Source organism: Penicillium roqueforti (genome assembly GCF_015533775.1).
Source record: "Penicillium roqueforti strain LCP96 04111 chromosome Unknown scaffold_22, whole genome shotgun sequence".
Taxonomy (NCBI): domain Eukaryota; kingdom Fungi; phylum Ascomycota; class Eurotiomycetes; order Eurotiales; family Aspergillaceae; genus Penicillium; species Penicillium roqueforti.
Window position 1 is genome coordinate 101,167 of NW_024067586.1, and position 14,658 is coordinate 115,824.

The 14,658-nt window shown below is 49.8% G+C and overlaps 5 protein-coding genes across 5 annotated transcripts; 2 read left to right on the top strand and 3 right to left on the bottom strand.

Moving 5' to 3' along the window:
• Positions 1–715: 715 nt before the first annotated feature.
• Positions 716–1,304, bottom strand: LCP9604111_7274 (uncharacterized protein; the record flags this gene model as incomplete). Its single annotated transcript, XM_039075288.1, has 2 exons — positions 716–1,201; positions 1,257–1,304. The coding sequence occupies 2 exons, from the start codon at positions 1,302–1,304 to the stop codon at positions 716–718; spliced, it is 534 nt and encodes a 177-aa protein (XP_038926665.1).
• Positions 1,305–2,883: 1,579 nt separating this feature from the next.
• On the bottom strand, positions 2,884–5,438 carry somA (putative cAMP-dependent protein kinase pathway protein (Som1); the record flags this gene model as incomplete). Its single annotated transcript, XM_039075289.1, has 6 exons — positions 2,884–3,051; positions 3,106–3,366; positions 3,422–4,279; positions 4,334–4,676; positions 4,755–4,903; positions 4,959–5,438. The coding sequence occupies 6 exons, from the start codon at positions 5,436–5,438 to the stop codon at positions 2,884–2,886; spliced, it is 2,259 nt and encodes a 752-aa protein (XP_038926666.1).
• Positions 5,439–7,175: 1,737 nt separating this feature from the next.
• On the bottom strand, positions 7,176–8,041 carry LCP9604111_7276 (TRAPP complex core subunit BET3; the record flags this gene model as incomplete). The annotated part of the gene is made up of 5 exons (XM_039075290.1): positions 7,176–7,295; positions 7,357–7,548; positions 7,608–7,827; positions 7,937–7,945; positions 8,007–8,041. 5 exons carry the CDS (start codon positions 8,039–8,041, stop codon positions 7,176–7,178), a joined length of 576 nt encoding a protein of 191 aa, XP_038926667.1.
• A 481-nt stretch (positions 8,042–8,522) lies between these two features.
• Positions 8,523–9,845, top strand: LCP9604111_7277 (WD40 repeat domain-containing protein; the record flags this gene model as incomplete). The annotated part of the gene is made up of 5 exons (XM_039075291.1): positions 8,523–8,660; positions 8,732–8,777; positions 8,836–8,916; positions 8,984–9,739; positions 9,793–9,845. The coding sequence occupies 5 exons, from the start codon at positions 8,523–8,525 to the stop codon at positions 9,843–9,845; spliced, it is 1,074 nt and encodes a 357-aa protein (XP_038926668.1).
• Positions 9,846–11,108: 1,263 nt separating this feature from the next.
• On the top strand, positions 11,109–14,541 carry LCP9604111_7278 (glycoside hydrolase family 47 protein; the record flags this gene model as incomplete). Its single annotated transcript, XM_039075292.1, has 6 exons — positions 11,109–11,206; positions 11,280–11,641; positions 11,728–12,269; positions 12,319–13,617; positions 13,727–13,875; positions 13,935–14,541. The coding sequence occupies 6 exons, from the start codon at positions 11,109–11,111 to the stop codon at positions 14,539–14,541; spliced, it is 3,057 nt and encodes a 1,018-aa protein (XP_038926669.1).
• Between the last annotated feature and the right edge of the window lie 117 nt (positions 14,542–14,658).

A 14,658-nucleotide genomic window follows, 5' to 3' on the forward strand; every position in this document is an offset into this window, starting at 1 on the left:
GATAAGGCTGTTCCTGGGGTGTCCCAGGCCACCAGGCACCCTTCATTCATTACTTTCTTCAGGCTCATCACCATGATGACTGTCGCGGTGTGTCCTTTAGCATAAATACATCACTCAATACATTCAAAGTTGGATTGGGAGGTTCTACTTGATTGCAAATGTAAGAAGAACTCTTTCAAAACACGTAGTTGGCTATATAGCATTTTGCACTATTCTTGCTACAACACCAATAATGGAGGGAAATATCTCGAATACATACAAAAAGAATATCCGGGGAGACATCTCGGGAGACTCCAAAAAGGTCTTCCAAGGACGCGTTATAATTGACCACTTTGGCACGTTCCATAGCATAAAGACCATTAAAGGCGCTTGAACTATCAAGTTCGAAGTATTTCCCTTTGCTTAATCAAATAATATCAACAATTCTCAAAAAAAAAAAAGCTATCGATGGACAAGTCTAGTGAGAGTTCAAACAAATGTTATGCTCGTATTGAACTACCTTCAACACCAGAGCCTCTATAATGATAATTTCACTACAAAAGGAACTCAAATAAGGAAAATATGATTGATTAAGCTTCATTCTATCTAAAGCCAGGGGGCTGTCCCTAGCGAAATGGTTCAAAAAAGCTTTCAGAGACAGGACAAGCAAGTGGAGGTCCTACTTGCATAGTGTAAGTATCCGTCTCATGACAAGCGAGATTCAAAGTACAATGAATCAAGCTTTTAAAAATGCCCTCAGAGTTCTCTTCATCGAGCAAGTAACCAGAGTGCTGTCTCTGATGGAAAAGTTCCAAAGATTTGGGTTTTGATGGCGTCTGTGGCCACCCAAGGATTCAGAGAATCCATGCATGTAGTAGGCCCTCAGAATTGTGTCTTCCTTGGAACCCTGCCCTGTATCCTCCACGCCTCCTTTCCTATACCCTCCGCCTCCCATCTCGTAGAACTTTGTCATAACCCCGGTGGGTGACTGTTCTATATCCTCCCCCTGTCTGCCATCGGAGTCCTCCTCCTCTGGGACGAGGCCACGCCGGGTCTCAGATAGCCCATCCTTCACTCCCCCAAAGACGTGATGCACTTTCGCGCAGTCAGAGGTCAAGATACCCTCAGAGTCCTCTTCACTGGGCAAGGTCACATGTCCGCTGGAAGGCTGTGTCGAATGCTGCTTCCAGTGGGAGGCCAGGGGAATGGTTGACGGAGGGACCTGTGAAAGGGGCAATTTCTGCTATATATCGTCTCATGAGTACGCGGGGACTTACCAATGGCCTTTTGTGAGACACAGAAGACTCACGGCCCCGTTGAGGCATGCAAGTGTTAGTGTTGGAGAGTGTAATTGGGGAGAGACCGGGACAGAAAAGACTCCAGCCTGAATTCTATGAACTTCAGGTGTGATAGAGAGAACAGCAAAAAACGCATGTCTCGAAAATGAAATATATAGAAGATGAAAACAGACAAAGTATGTTCTTCACAGGAGAGGAAAGAGGAAAGAGGAAAGAGGAAAGAGGATGGAGGATGGGATGGGATGGGTGATGAATGGAGGGGGGAAGAGAAGAGGAAGAGTAGAGAGGGAGGTTTGACAAGGGAAGATGAGAGGGAGGAGAAAAAAGAAGGAGGAAGGATTTTATATCAGAAGCCTGGCCCGTCCGACTCCCAATTAGGGAAAGTAGCATTATAGCCTCGCCGACTCCCAATACAGTACAACGATGACATGGTGACTGCGTATTAGACAATACTTGGAGACTGCCACCTTGAATCGACAGCTCATATAGGAATTAAAATCTGCATTGTGACCAGGCCACTAAATTGACTTGACTTATACTATCACTATCATGCCAGCAGGCTGTCTACATGTACACAAACTCCAAGACTGGTGGACGGAGGAAACTATCCATGTATGAGTTCGAATCAATATTTTGAGACCAGGAAAATAACATGAAATAACCATAACGACATCGAAACTCCTGGAATTTGCTAACAGGGAATATCCAAATCCAATATCAATCCGGTCTCATCCCATCAACACACTAACACCGACAGCCACAAGTAGAGTCGCGAAATTCCTAGTTCTTTTGGTTCCTTTTTAGATCAGTGCCATTTTTCCTCTGGTCACTCCTATGTCCGGTTTCAGGGATAATATGGGCTGGTCGGGTGGTACCCGGGTCTGATCTCAAGAGTATAGGCAAAGTGTAAAGAGAAGAGAAGAAAAAGAGAAAAGAAAAGAGAACCACAGGCTATATAGCCAGTGTGATAGAAGTAGAGGTAGAAAAGGCCCACTACCAGTAATACTGGTGACAAAAGAGAAAGGGAAGGAAAAAAAGGGGGAAACGGCCGGCATTTGTTGGAAGATTGTTCGAGATTGATCAAACGAGAGAAGATGAGTGACAGAAAAAAAGGAAATCGTTGGAAATGAAAGTATGAAAGTGCACTGGATCAACCGTAGGGAACTGGACTTCATACTGAGAGGTATCAACGTTGCCCGTACAGACAAAGCCAAGCAAGGAATTAAGTAACCACATCCACAAGTAAAATAATAGTAATAATAGAAAGAAAGGAAGAGAAGCCAAGAAAACTCGTAGGTCACAGTGCACTAATCTCGAATACAGAAGAGCCCCGGCCAGACCAAGCAGTCCCTGCTATCAGTTGAAGGATGCTGGTTTCCTAGGACGAGCAAGGGAGGGGATAGGAGAGGATGCGATGAACAAGGTACACCAACGCCAATCTCACGACAGCACATGCGCAGAAAACACATATCCAGATAATTGAGAGACAAGAAGAAAACATAACAGGTCGAGTATCCGCGAAAACGCACTAGAGCAATGATCAAATGTACAAACAAGGGTATATCGGAGGTGAAGCACCTGAAGGACCGTTAAGACTTTTACACGTTCACAGGCCGTCACCAGCACCTGTTTCAACACCATCGGCCGAATAGGACATGCTGGGATCGAACCCAAATCCAGTAGTGTCGGCGGCATCCGTGTTGAGGAATGTGTCAAAGTCAAAGTGCTCCAGGATGTTTGGGCTTTCCAGTGGGCCGAAGTCGAGGTTGTATGGCTTGCATGGAGTCAGTAAATGCATACTTGTAGGAGACGAGGTGGAAGAACATACATCAGGAATACTGAGGTCAGCGAAGGATTGCTGTTGGTCAGGGGGTGGCTGCACCATGGTCTGAGGAGCAGGTGCCGAGGTCGGCTGTGATGGTTGAGCTTGCCCGTTCGCTCCATTCGCTCCATTCTTGGGATTGAAAGAATTAGGGTGCTGCGGCGTGACGGGGGTCGATGGAGTCGGTAGCTCTGCAGCTTCGGTGGATGGAGTTGCACCTGCGGCTGCACTGGCAGCAGCAGCAGCAGCTTGCTTCTTGTTAGGTCGCTTGGATCAAGTTAGCGAATGCAAAGACCATAGCACCAATTGAGAGTATACAAACCTTGCGGGCGTCCTTGGTTTCCTTCTTGCCTTTCGGTGCAGCTTTGGTGGCCTGCTGAGGTGTTGGTGGCGCGTTCCCAGCCGTCTGCGGTGACGCTGGCTGGCCACGACCAACGTTAGGACCCGTGACAGGTGGCGCCGAGGGCGGAGGCATCGCGCTTCGTTCCTGTGGGGTCCCAGCCTGGGGCTGGTTCGCAGGTGAATGCTGCGGAGGCATCTGCGGTTGTCCTGGCTGCCATTGTCCACTAGGCATACGCTGGCCGGCATTGGCCGGAATCGGCTGACCCATTTGAGCTCCAGTGAAAGCAGGGTTAGAGCTAGGAGGTCGCATATTCGATCCAGGGAAGAACTGAGCCCCCATCTCTAGTATCGGACCACCGTTGAGGTTCATGGATCCAGGTGATCCACGTTGAGACATGTCACCGGCATTTGGCGACCCGGGAAGTCCAGTCGGAGGTATCTTGGGCGTACCTCGTTTCATTTGGTCATTAGGATTGGGGGATGTGCCCGCCCTGCTGCCCGGGGAAGCGCCTGGCGGTAATATTCCTTGGCCGGGCATCGGGGGCTGGCCGTCAGACCGGGCAATGCTATCTTGCTCTTGACGAGCCATCATCAAGCGGCGCTTATTCTGCTGTTCAAGCAGCATAAGCTGCATTTGATAATCTTGAAGAGCATGGTTACCATGCTGAGTGCCAGGTGTCTGTAAACTACCGGGTCGGACCTGGGCGAGTTGACCGTTCGCACCGTAGTAATCAGGACCACCAGCCATAGGATACATTCCTTGGCCATCCGGCATCGGCATCAGATCCGTCTGATTCGCCATTACACCGGGATTCATCATGCCACCATTCGGGATACCCTGGGAATTCGATGCTGAGCGAGAGTGATGAAGGGCCAAGTTTTGAGCATATACCTGCATAGATTTCTGTTGCGCAGCTTGTCCCTGGAACTGCTGAAATTGGGCTGGAGTCATTCCCCTCTGCATTCCATTCTGCATTCCATTCTGCATCATTATAGCCTGCGGGTTGGGCTGTCCAGGCATTCCTTGTCCCTGTCCACGGCCATTCGGTGCCAGCTGCTGTCCGTTGACAGCGCCTTCAAGGCGTGGGCGTTTCGACGGCGAAGGAGCGTTGTCGGCAGACGCTGGTGACTGTGGTCGATGTCCACCCATCTCCATATCCGGATCCCGTTGCATTTGCTGCATCATCTGCAAGTGCTGGGTCTTTTGATACTGCGCCAGTTGTTGTTGTTGCGAGCTAGAAATAATCTCATCAGCACGTCCACCCCCAACTCAACAGTTCGCATAGGCAAGGAGATATTCAGATAGAGCATACAGTCCAGTGGTGTTGTTCTGCAGCACTGTTTTCTGCAGGTTAGGAGGCACCATGCCATTCTGTCTCCGGAGCTGGTTCATCTGGCCGGGCATCATGGGTTGCTGCCTCATAAATTGATTGTGCTGTTGCTCTCGCAGACGCATAAAGTTCTAAATTTCAGGATTAGTCCATGATCAACATCCCCGAAGGTGATCGACTACGCACCTGGTTGTGCTGAAGATATTGCCTAATATCACTGCTGTTTCCCTTCTTGCGTTGAGCCCAGAAGAACTCCCAAAAAAGGCTGAACCAATCGAGGAGGAATGAGGAGGCACTTTCGTTGGGAAGATTTGGACGAGGGAGATCATCTGGGATTTTGATCTTCTCACCGTCCTTCCCATCGGTCATCATGGCATCGGGGTCCATACCATTGACATCACCATCACGCCGATTTCCGGGACTCGTCTTGGGGTTGTTGTCGGTGTTGAGTTTGATGGATTCATCTTGCAGGAGAGCGCGGGCGCAGTCATGGTACCCACGTTTCAAAAAGTAATCATAGATATACGTGTTGAGGTTGTTGACCAAGACTTCGGGGTTGTTCATAGCGCCGTCGTTTCGAGAAGCCGTGGATCCGTTGTTGATCATAGGAACTCCACCCACAGGGCCCCCAGCCCCGGGGTTCATCCCGACGTTCATTTGGTTCATGGTGGCGAACGGTGGGACTGCAGCCACCCTTGCCTGCGGTATCGTGAGATTTTCAAATCGGAGATATGTAATTTCCGACGCGCGACCTCCGTTTCAGGCTATCAAGCCTAACGCGGGGTGATAGAAGCGACGCGTGGAAATGGAGGCGGAAGCAAAGCGCTGACCGCTTTCGAATGAATATCCAAGCCTCGCAGGCTGAGCAACGCGTGTGCGTAACGGCGCAAAAGAAACGGGTATATTATCGCAGAATATGAGGAATTTCAAGATCACCGGTGGCGTCTTTTCCCGAAGAAACCACGCGACAGGGTAGAAACGAGAGGATGGAGGCTCGGAGGCGCAGATGTAGTATGTTCGGTGTGTCTCTGACTGGAGAAATTGATGAGCGCTTGCCAGAGCATTAAACACTTCAAACGACCAAGTGCAAGAGTAAGTGCGCAGTCTATACGGGGTGGACGATGACGGAGGTACAAGGAGGCGGAAAAAGCGCACAAGTGAGGTGGTTGGTATGGGGGGCGGCGCCAGACACCCGATCGGGCAGAATCGCGGATAGGAGAGTACCAAGGCCGTGTACAAAGAAAGAGAAAACCCAAGGACAAGAAACGAAAAAAGGGAACGGATTAAGAATAGAAAAGGGGAGTCTAAGATATGTGGATCTCACAGTGGGAAGATGAGGACGGGTTCAGTGAGAGAGAGCCGGGGGGACGTACATTGACAGGCGCTGCCCTCTGCGGGAGAATCGCTTGTTCGGAGCGGATCAACCTGATCGGAGGTCGGGGCTGGGGATGGCGCTGTCAAGCGTATTTCTGGGAATGCACCGATCTGATAACCATTGAATTTGCGGTCTTCGACAAAGGAGAAACGGGAGTCAAGGAATTAGCGAAATAGAAATGGGGATAGATATGGAAATATGGCGATTTGAAGAGATCGAGAAGAATAAAAAAAAGGGACGAAGGAAGGGAAAGTCAGAAGGGTGATATGATACCTGATGGGCCCTGCGATGGATCCCAGCGGGAGTCTAAAAAGTAGGGTAAGCCACTATTTCGCGACCACCACAAAGGTTAGATATATCGAAGATCGAGCGATCGTAGAGAACTGAACAAATCGATTGAAGAATCAATTGCTGTGGAAAAGTCGTGCCTAGGTAGAGGTTGAAGAAAAGATGGAAAGGAGGGAAATTCGATCTGTAAAGAGTTGAGGGGCGGCGGAGATAGTGGTACGGAACCGGTATGGCCTCGCGTTTGTGACATACAGTACGTGACAAATACACTGACTCGGATGTTCCGTTGACCGCTATTTAGGTGCCCACGGGAATTTGTATGTACTGAGCCGAACTGCAGGTTTACGCTGCAATACGTGTTTGGTAAAAACCATACAGATCGAGCTCCTGAGCGGCAGATTCGCCAAGGATCTACACGTATAAAAAAGGGAAAAGGGAGATCATGCGATTTCGATGAACTGATCGCAACATGATCTCAAACCTTGCCCCAAGCCCGGTTCTGCTCAGTTCGAAGTTAACTGTCAGCCCCCTATGCCAGTGATAAATCGTGTGGTTCAGCGCAGGATACATCACAAAGCCTAATTTGTTGAAAGACAGGTGTACAAATAGAGTGATTATCAGAAGCAATAATGACGAGTAAGGGCAAAATGACCAATCCCCCTAAAAAAGACATAACCAGTGAGGAACCCCAGAACGCCCATTCTTCAAGTAGTGTAAATGCACAAGATCTCACAAGGTCATTACTCTTCCTCCGGTGGCATCTCATCCTCGATGTATCGTACAAGGGAGACCCGCATCTCCGTGGTATCATCTCCGCGTAGCACGTCACTGACAAAGTGTGCCTCGATCTGCATTTGAACCTAAAAGCCGGGTCAGTGATCGGACCCGTAACAAGGGAACCTAATCCAATTGACCACTTACCATCTCCAGGGACCCTCGGAGGACGCCACACAGAATGTTAGAGAACCATAGCTCGTCCTGAGCCCGCCCATCATCGGGAAGCTCCACAAAGTCCGCCAAAGGGTTGTCTTCAAAAATAAGGGAGAACTGGGTGTTGTCACTAGTCCAGTTTGTGACTGTAGGTGTGACGTTCAGAAAGATCTTGAAGCCAACCTGATCGGATTGTCAGCCATCAGAGATACATTGTCTCCATGTACTAAAGTAACTCCTACCTTCGCGATCATATCAGCTGTCTCCCGGAAGTTGACGCAACGGCCGACACCTGACTTGGCCAGGAAGTCTTCAATGAGTCGCATTCCAATATTGTATCCCATCTTGTCCAACTGCTTGTTGACATCGTGATAGTTGCTATCATAGTCTTGGCATAATTGCGCGACAATTGTTCCGTAGGTTAATGTGACCAGCTCCGCGTTGACTTTATCGACTCTTGTTCTGCGCATATGAAGAAAGCCGATTAGTTCGGATTCGAGGACAGGGATATGGCGAGGTCAATTGATCATCGCTCTTATATCCCAGTAAGCGGGCACTAGGGCTTACTGACTTCCATATTCTGTTCGAAGGCCATTGATTAGTAGAAGGTCCACTGGATAAGGCATTGGGAGTCCACCTACTCTTCTCCTATCCTTGAGTTTTTTGTAGACGACATCTTCAGGATTATGCTCTGATAGCCCGGCTTGTTGGTAAAACAGAAAAAGAATGCGGTTCAGATAGCCACAGGTAAATGTGACAGTGTTGATCAGGGTGATTGTGGGGAGTCCGTGATTGTTGGAGTTGCTGATTGTACACGGTCGGGGTACGGCGGACGAAACTGGCCATGCTAAACTTTGACTTGATTGGTTTCTTTCATCCACCGCCCTCTACTCCGCCTTATAATTGATAGGGATCTTACCTATGAGTGGGGTAAATTACCATGTCATTTTCTGCCCGACAGAAATAACCCAAGATGATCAAGTCTCAATGGTCGCTCTCGTCCGCCGGACACATCCAGCTCACCGCCGAGCCTAGGTGGGATTATCGTTATTCCCGCAGCTTCTCTGAACTTTTGCTCTCCACTGCTTTCGAGGTCGCGATTGGTCACCAATTAATTCTCCTACCTTTCCAAACTCACCGAGGTGCTTGCTGTGACAATGTCTGGTGAAAAGCGCCCTGCTCCAGAGGGCTTCGGGACCTCGCACCAGCTCGTGGTCAAGCGAAACAAGGCCGCCGAAAACGCAGGAACCGAGCTTGTGAAGGGCTCTTCCCAAAATGGAGCTCTCATTCAATCTGTATGCGCCAAGTCTGCCTTCGAAGCTCAACGGGCTTTCACGGAGAATAGCCAGCTAATTTTAATATACAGGTTCCTCGCACAAGTGGTTTGGATGCTCCTATCATGGAACTCACAGGTAAGACTCTGTCGCCAATTTGTCGCTATAACACGCGCTAATAAAAGGAACCTACTAGGTCACTCTGGTGAAGTCTTTGCAGTCCGATTCGATCCTACCGCGCAACATATCGCATCTGGATCCATGGATCGTTCTATCTGTATGTCCTCGTCTTGATCCGGGAATGCGGCCGCCGAATACGTTACTGATGGAGATTCCTTGAATAGTACTGTGGAATACATATGGACAATGCGAAAACTACGGCCAATTGACAGGTCACCGAGGAGCTGTGCTGGATCTTCAGTGGTCGCGCGATTCGCGGGCACTATTCTCAGCATCCGCAGACATGACCCTTGGAAGCTGGGATGTGGAGACCGGAGAACGAGTACGCCGTCACGTGGGGCATGAGGAGATCATCAACTGCCTCGATATCAGCAAAAGAGGACAGGAACTTTTGGTCAGTGGTAGTGATGATGGGTCCATCGGCATCTGGGATCCTCGGCAGAAGGATGCTCTGGACTACCTCCAGACCGAACTCCCCATTACCGCTGTAGCATTGTCCGAAGCGGGTAATGAGATCTACAGTGGAGGTATTGACAATACAATTCACGCCTGGGATATTCGGAAGAAGGCCATAGTCTACTCGATGGCCGGACATACAGATACCATCACATCACTACAAATCTCGCCAGACTCACAGACTTTGCTGTCAAACTCTCATGACTCCACTGTTCGCACATGGGACATTCGTCCCTTCGCCCCTACCAACCGGCAAGTGAAGACCTACGATGGTGCTCCTGTCGGGCTAGAGAAGAACCTCATCCGTGCCAGCTGGGATCCCAAGGGTGAGAAGATTGCTGCAGGCAGTGGTGATCGAAGTGTGGTCGTCTGGGAGACCAAAACTGGTAAATTGCTGTATAAGCTTCCCGGTCACAAGGGCACTGTCAATGACGTGCGCTTCTCTCCCAATGATGAGCCAATCAGTGAGTATATACCCTGTTTGCAAGCAAATCCACAATTTCTAACAAGGTCACAGTCGTTTCTTGCTCCTCCGACCGGAACCTGATGCTTGGAGAGCTTGGCAAATAAACATATATGATAGGTATTAATGTTTTAATGAAGATCAGCGGGCGTCGAATTCATTTTTTCAAACATGCCATGTGCATCCGTTCCCGATCTAGACGCGGAGAACGGTCTTATTATCAGAGCTTCCAGAGGTCATGACTTGTCCGGCTATTCATCTGGATCTATGAATTGTACAACAAGAACCAAAGTCCAAAAATGCTGCTCTTGAATATCTCTGGTTATCTACAAGAACATTCTTATGTGGCCTTTGTATTAGGCTGACCTTGGAATATTTTCATTCATTGTAGACCCGTGGACGACTACATGTATGCCTTTTTCCAATCTCTTTGGGCAAACGACGTAGGTAAACCTATCACGATCTCCTCCCAATGCACCAGATTCTCGACGAGTCTGCAGAAACTCCTTCCCCTTGGCACCTCATCCCAAAGGCTACAGGGAAAATGGTTCGCACGCTGTGGTACCTGCCATCTAGTTTTGTTTCCTCTGTCTCCAGTAAGGCAAGTGATGAGTGTGGTATTGTCATTTTGGCGACTGGTTTAATCCGTGTGTCTTAGTTATACGAGCTTTATTTCTAACATCTGCAACGTAGTCCAGCCTACGCTGTCATCCTAGGACCAGCGGACCGTGGCTTGGATATTTCTCTATCATTGAAGCATTCTGACGACTTCCATATCTCTGGGCACAGAGAGAACTCCATTTCAGCGCATCTTCTGCTTTACGTATATCTATATGGCATGAGCAACTCGGTTGGTGAGAAAATGATGGTCTCAAGCTGGCCTCTCATGTTGACGTCGCTTAATCCCAAATATACCTGTTGCATGTCTTCTTAGGGTCTACCTCTGAAACTACAATATCACTGCATATTCTATAGCTAAGTATAGCTGGTATCCATATCTATATGGTTTATAGTAGGATAGCACTTGAAGTTCACTCCGTAGAGTAAGACTCAAAATGTAAATAGACAAAAAGGTATCTAAATTCAAGATCGATCAGTAGACTAATTTTATAAACATTCCAACCTTCTACAAGTTGTATAGACAGTAACTATAGCATGCAAGAAGATGATGCAATAAGCGGGAAAAAAACATTCCCCAGAGGCTTATCTGGCCGAATCCCCCAACTTCCCACTCCACTCGAACAAGCCGAGGGTGATCACCCTATTAAACCAGTCTCTTTTCAGAGAGGCCTGAAATAGAAGGCCATCTGGCGCCCTATCCATGATCCCTACGGCGCTCAGGTCTGCTCGAAGCGCACGCGACGGAGGCGATGTTCAACCTCCGCTCCGCCTACATGGTGGTCTGGGCCATCCTGTTATGGCTCACCGTCGCTCATGGCATGCGAGACAGCCTAGTCAAAGAACTAAGGTATAATATATGCTACCCCTGGTCATCTCCGAAAGCCATCTAAATCCACTAATACGCCCCTGTCCTTCCGCAGACAAGAAACTGAGCGTATGTTCTTCCATGGCTTCGAGAACTACCTCCAATACGCGTTTCCCGAAGACGAATTACGCGCCCTGACATGCGGCCCTCTTGTTCGCGACGAGAAGAATCCGGAGAATAATGACGTGCTTGGGAATTATTCTCTGACCTTGATTGACAGCTTATCGACGCTGGCCATCCTATCCTCGAGCCCGGACAGTGGGGAGCAAGCCTTGGCACATTTCCAGGATGGTGTCGAGAGCTTTGTTAGACTTTATGGTGATGGCTCGGATGGCCCTGCTGGTCAGGGTGAAAGGTCGAGGGGATTTGATCTGGATAGCAAGGTACAATTGTTTGAAACTGTGATTCGGGGACTGGGTATGTTTTCTTTTCCCTCCCAGCTTATTGATTTGTTGCATATGCTCGATTTCCGGCTTTTGTGTCCTACTGCTAACTTATTCCAGGCGGATTGCTCAGTGCCCATCTTTTCGCCGTCGGCGAGCTACCCATCACCGGATACGAGCCATCAGAACGGGAAGTGGCATTCGCTAGCGCATGGGATAAAAGCATGTTTATGAAAAGTGACCACGGAATTCAATGGAGCAATGGCTTTGTCTATGATGGCCAACTGCTTCGGCTTGCTGTGGATCTGGCCCAGCGATTACTCCCCGCATTCTATACGGAGACTGGTCTTCCCTACCCTCGGGTCAACCTGCGCCACGGGATTCCATTCTACGAGAATGCGCCTTTAAATCTCAAGGTCCGAGATTCCGAGGGCAAACGCAAATCAAAAACGGCGGCATCTGAGCCGGCTGAGACTTGTAGCGCCGGTGCAGGCAGTCTAGTCCTTGAACTGACCGTTTTGAGCCGACTCACCGGTGATGGGCGATATGAGGACTTAGGCAAGAGGGCATTTTGGGCAGTCTGGAACCGCCGGAGTGACATCGGACTGCTTGGATTTGGCATTGATGTCGAGTCGGGGAAATGGGTGGGACCATGGGCCGGAGTAAGCACGATTCTTTTGACAGGTACAAGCTTAGACTAATTGGAAGTAGATCGGCGCCGGCATTGACAGCTTCTACGAGTATGCCGTCAAGACGTATGTTCTCCTGTCCGAGGGCGAGCGTGTGCCTTTCGACTCCGACAGCCCTTGGGCAGCATTAGACTCGTACTATGCTCCTCTGACAGACTATCAGCATACCGCCGATGCCTTCCGACAAGTTTGGGAAGAATCGCATACCGCGATCAATCGCCACCTATTCCGAGGCGAAGGTTATCAACATCCCCATCTTATTGTAGGGGATGTGGTCACTGGTGCCACGCGGGCTTTCTGGATCGATAGCTTGAGCGCTTTCTATCCAGGGGTTCTTGCCTTGGATGGAAAGCTAGATGAAGCTATCCAGATTCATCTTCTGACTACCGCAATCTGGACACGCTACTCGGGCATTCCTGAACGATGGAACGTGGCTACTGGTGACATCGATAACGGTATGCCGTGGTATGGAGGTCGGCCCGAGTTCATCGAGTCCAACTACTACATTTATCGTGCAACCCAAGATCCGTGGTATCTGCATGTTGGAGAGATGGTTCTCAGTGACCTCAAGCGGCGTTGCTGGACCAAGTGTGGTTGGGCTGGCATTCGGAATGTTCTGACTGGTGAGCTCATTGACCGGATGGAGAGTTTCTTCATTGGGGAGACAGCCAAATACCTATATCTGCTGTTTGACCGGGACCATCCATTGAACAAGATCGATGCCCCCTGGGTTTTTAACACCGAAGGCCACCCTCTTATCATCCCAAGAAAACCGGCATCCGCGGCTCGCCAGCAGCGAACCCCATCTCAAGGCCAGGACATGGCCGGCGGAGTATGTCAAATTATACCCTCTCCATTCTTCGGCGTGTCTTCCACTGCATCCCGAACAGACATCTTTCATGCTGCCAACTTGGCACGCCTGGATCTAATGCCTGATCGAGGAGTGGCCGCAGGTCCTATTTTGGAAGACTCGCCTGGACATCAAAGTGTCTTTGTGTCTGATCTTTCCTCGCCAACCAATTACACATTCTACCCGTGGACCCTGCCACCTCAGCTGGTCCCATTCAACGGCACCAGCGCGCCTATGGCCGTTCGGCCCACGCTCGACATTTCATTCCCGTCACTTCCAGGCGGCGTAAACATGGGACCTGGAGCGTTGGAACGTGTCCGAGATGGGGTACTTGTAAAAACAATTGGAGGCCTCCGACTAAGTCTGGTTCAGGACGTACGGTTGGAACCCCCGACGGCCACGACTGGGGATGAGGAAGATGGGTACCGGGTGCAGGTGATCAACAATGTGCCATTAGGCAAAGATGAGAAGGTATATCTCTCTCGCCAAATCACCTTTGATGTCGTCGATCCCTATGATCCGAACTTCACCCGTGTTCGCGACAATGCCATGCTTGACCTCGTCATTGACGTTCTCCCAGAGCCCTCTCGCCGACGTAATGATTCGGCTCATCCACGAGATGAAAATTCTCAACCAGAAAATCCACACCCGCCAGAACCCCGTCTCGGAGGCCACAGCCTCGCCTCTTCTGTCGACGATGCCGCAATTGTTGACTCCCCGGACTCAACAGTAAGAGCCATGCTGTCGTCTCTGATGCACTCGGTGTCATCTTTGCTTCATACCGAAAGGACCGAACCTGCTCCACTCAGGTTGAGTCTCCCCGCTGCTATCTCTACAGGCATCGGGTCCAGCCCGCTTCCCGATATTGAAGATGCAGTTACCATGTCCTTGCTCGGCGGCCCATCTACAGACCGCCTGTCGTGGTCAAGTATATACTTCGCGGGCGAGCTCTGCGACGAGCGAATTCTCCGTGATGTCGCCCATAACCACGAAGTGCTCGTTATCAAACGTGGCGGCTGCACCTTCTCAGAAAAGCTCCGCAATATCCCCGCATACCGACCAACGCGATCCGCGTTGAAGCTAATTGTCGTCGTCTCATACGACGACATTCCACCACGCAGCTTCCGCGAGCAGAAGAAAGAGCCAACGAATCAATCCGGGTCTCGCTCTGCCCTCGCCGCTGTCCGTGCCGAATCGACTCTCGTCCGTCCACACCTCGACGAAGCGCAAATGACAGCCAGTGGCATTCCACGAAATTACCTCATCAGCATGGTCATGGTCGGCGGCGGAGATGAAACATACGAGCTCCTGCGCCATGCAAGCGGCATCGGAGTCAAGAGGCGATATAGCATGCGCTCTCGCGGCGTCCCGATCACGAATTTACACATTGTTTGAATATTCATCAGATATACTATACCCTATTGGAAGACTGTCGGATCATTTGTGGCGTGTTTGTTTTATGTTTCGCAGATATGCATAATTTTAGACTTGAATATAGTCAAACCCAGTTTC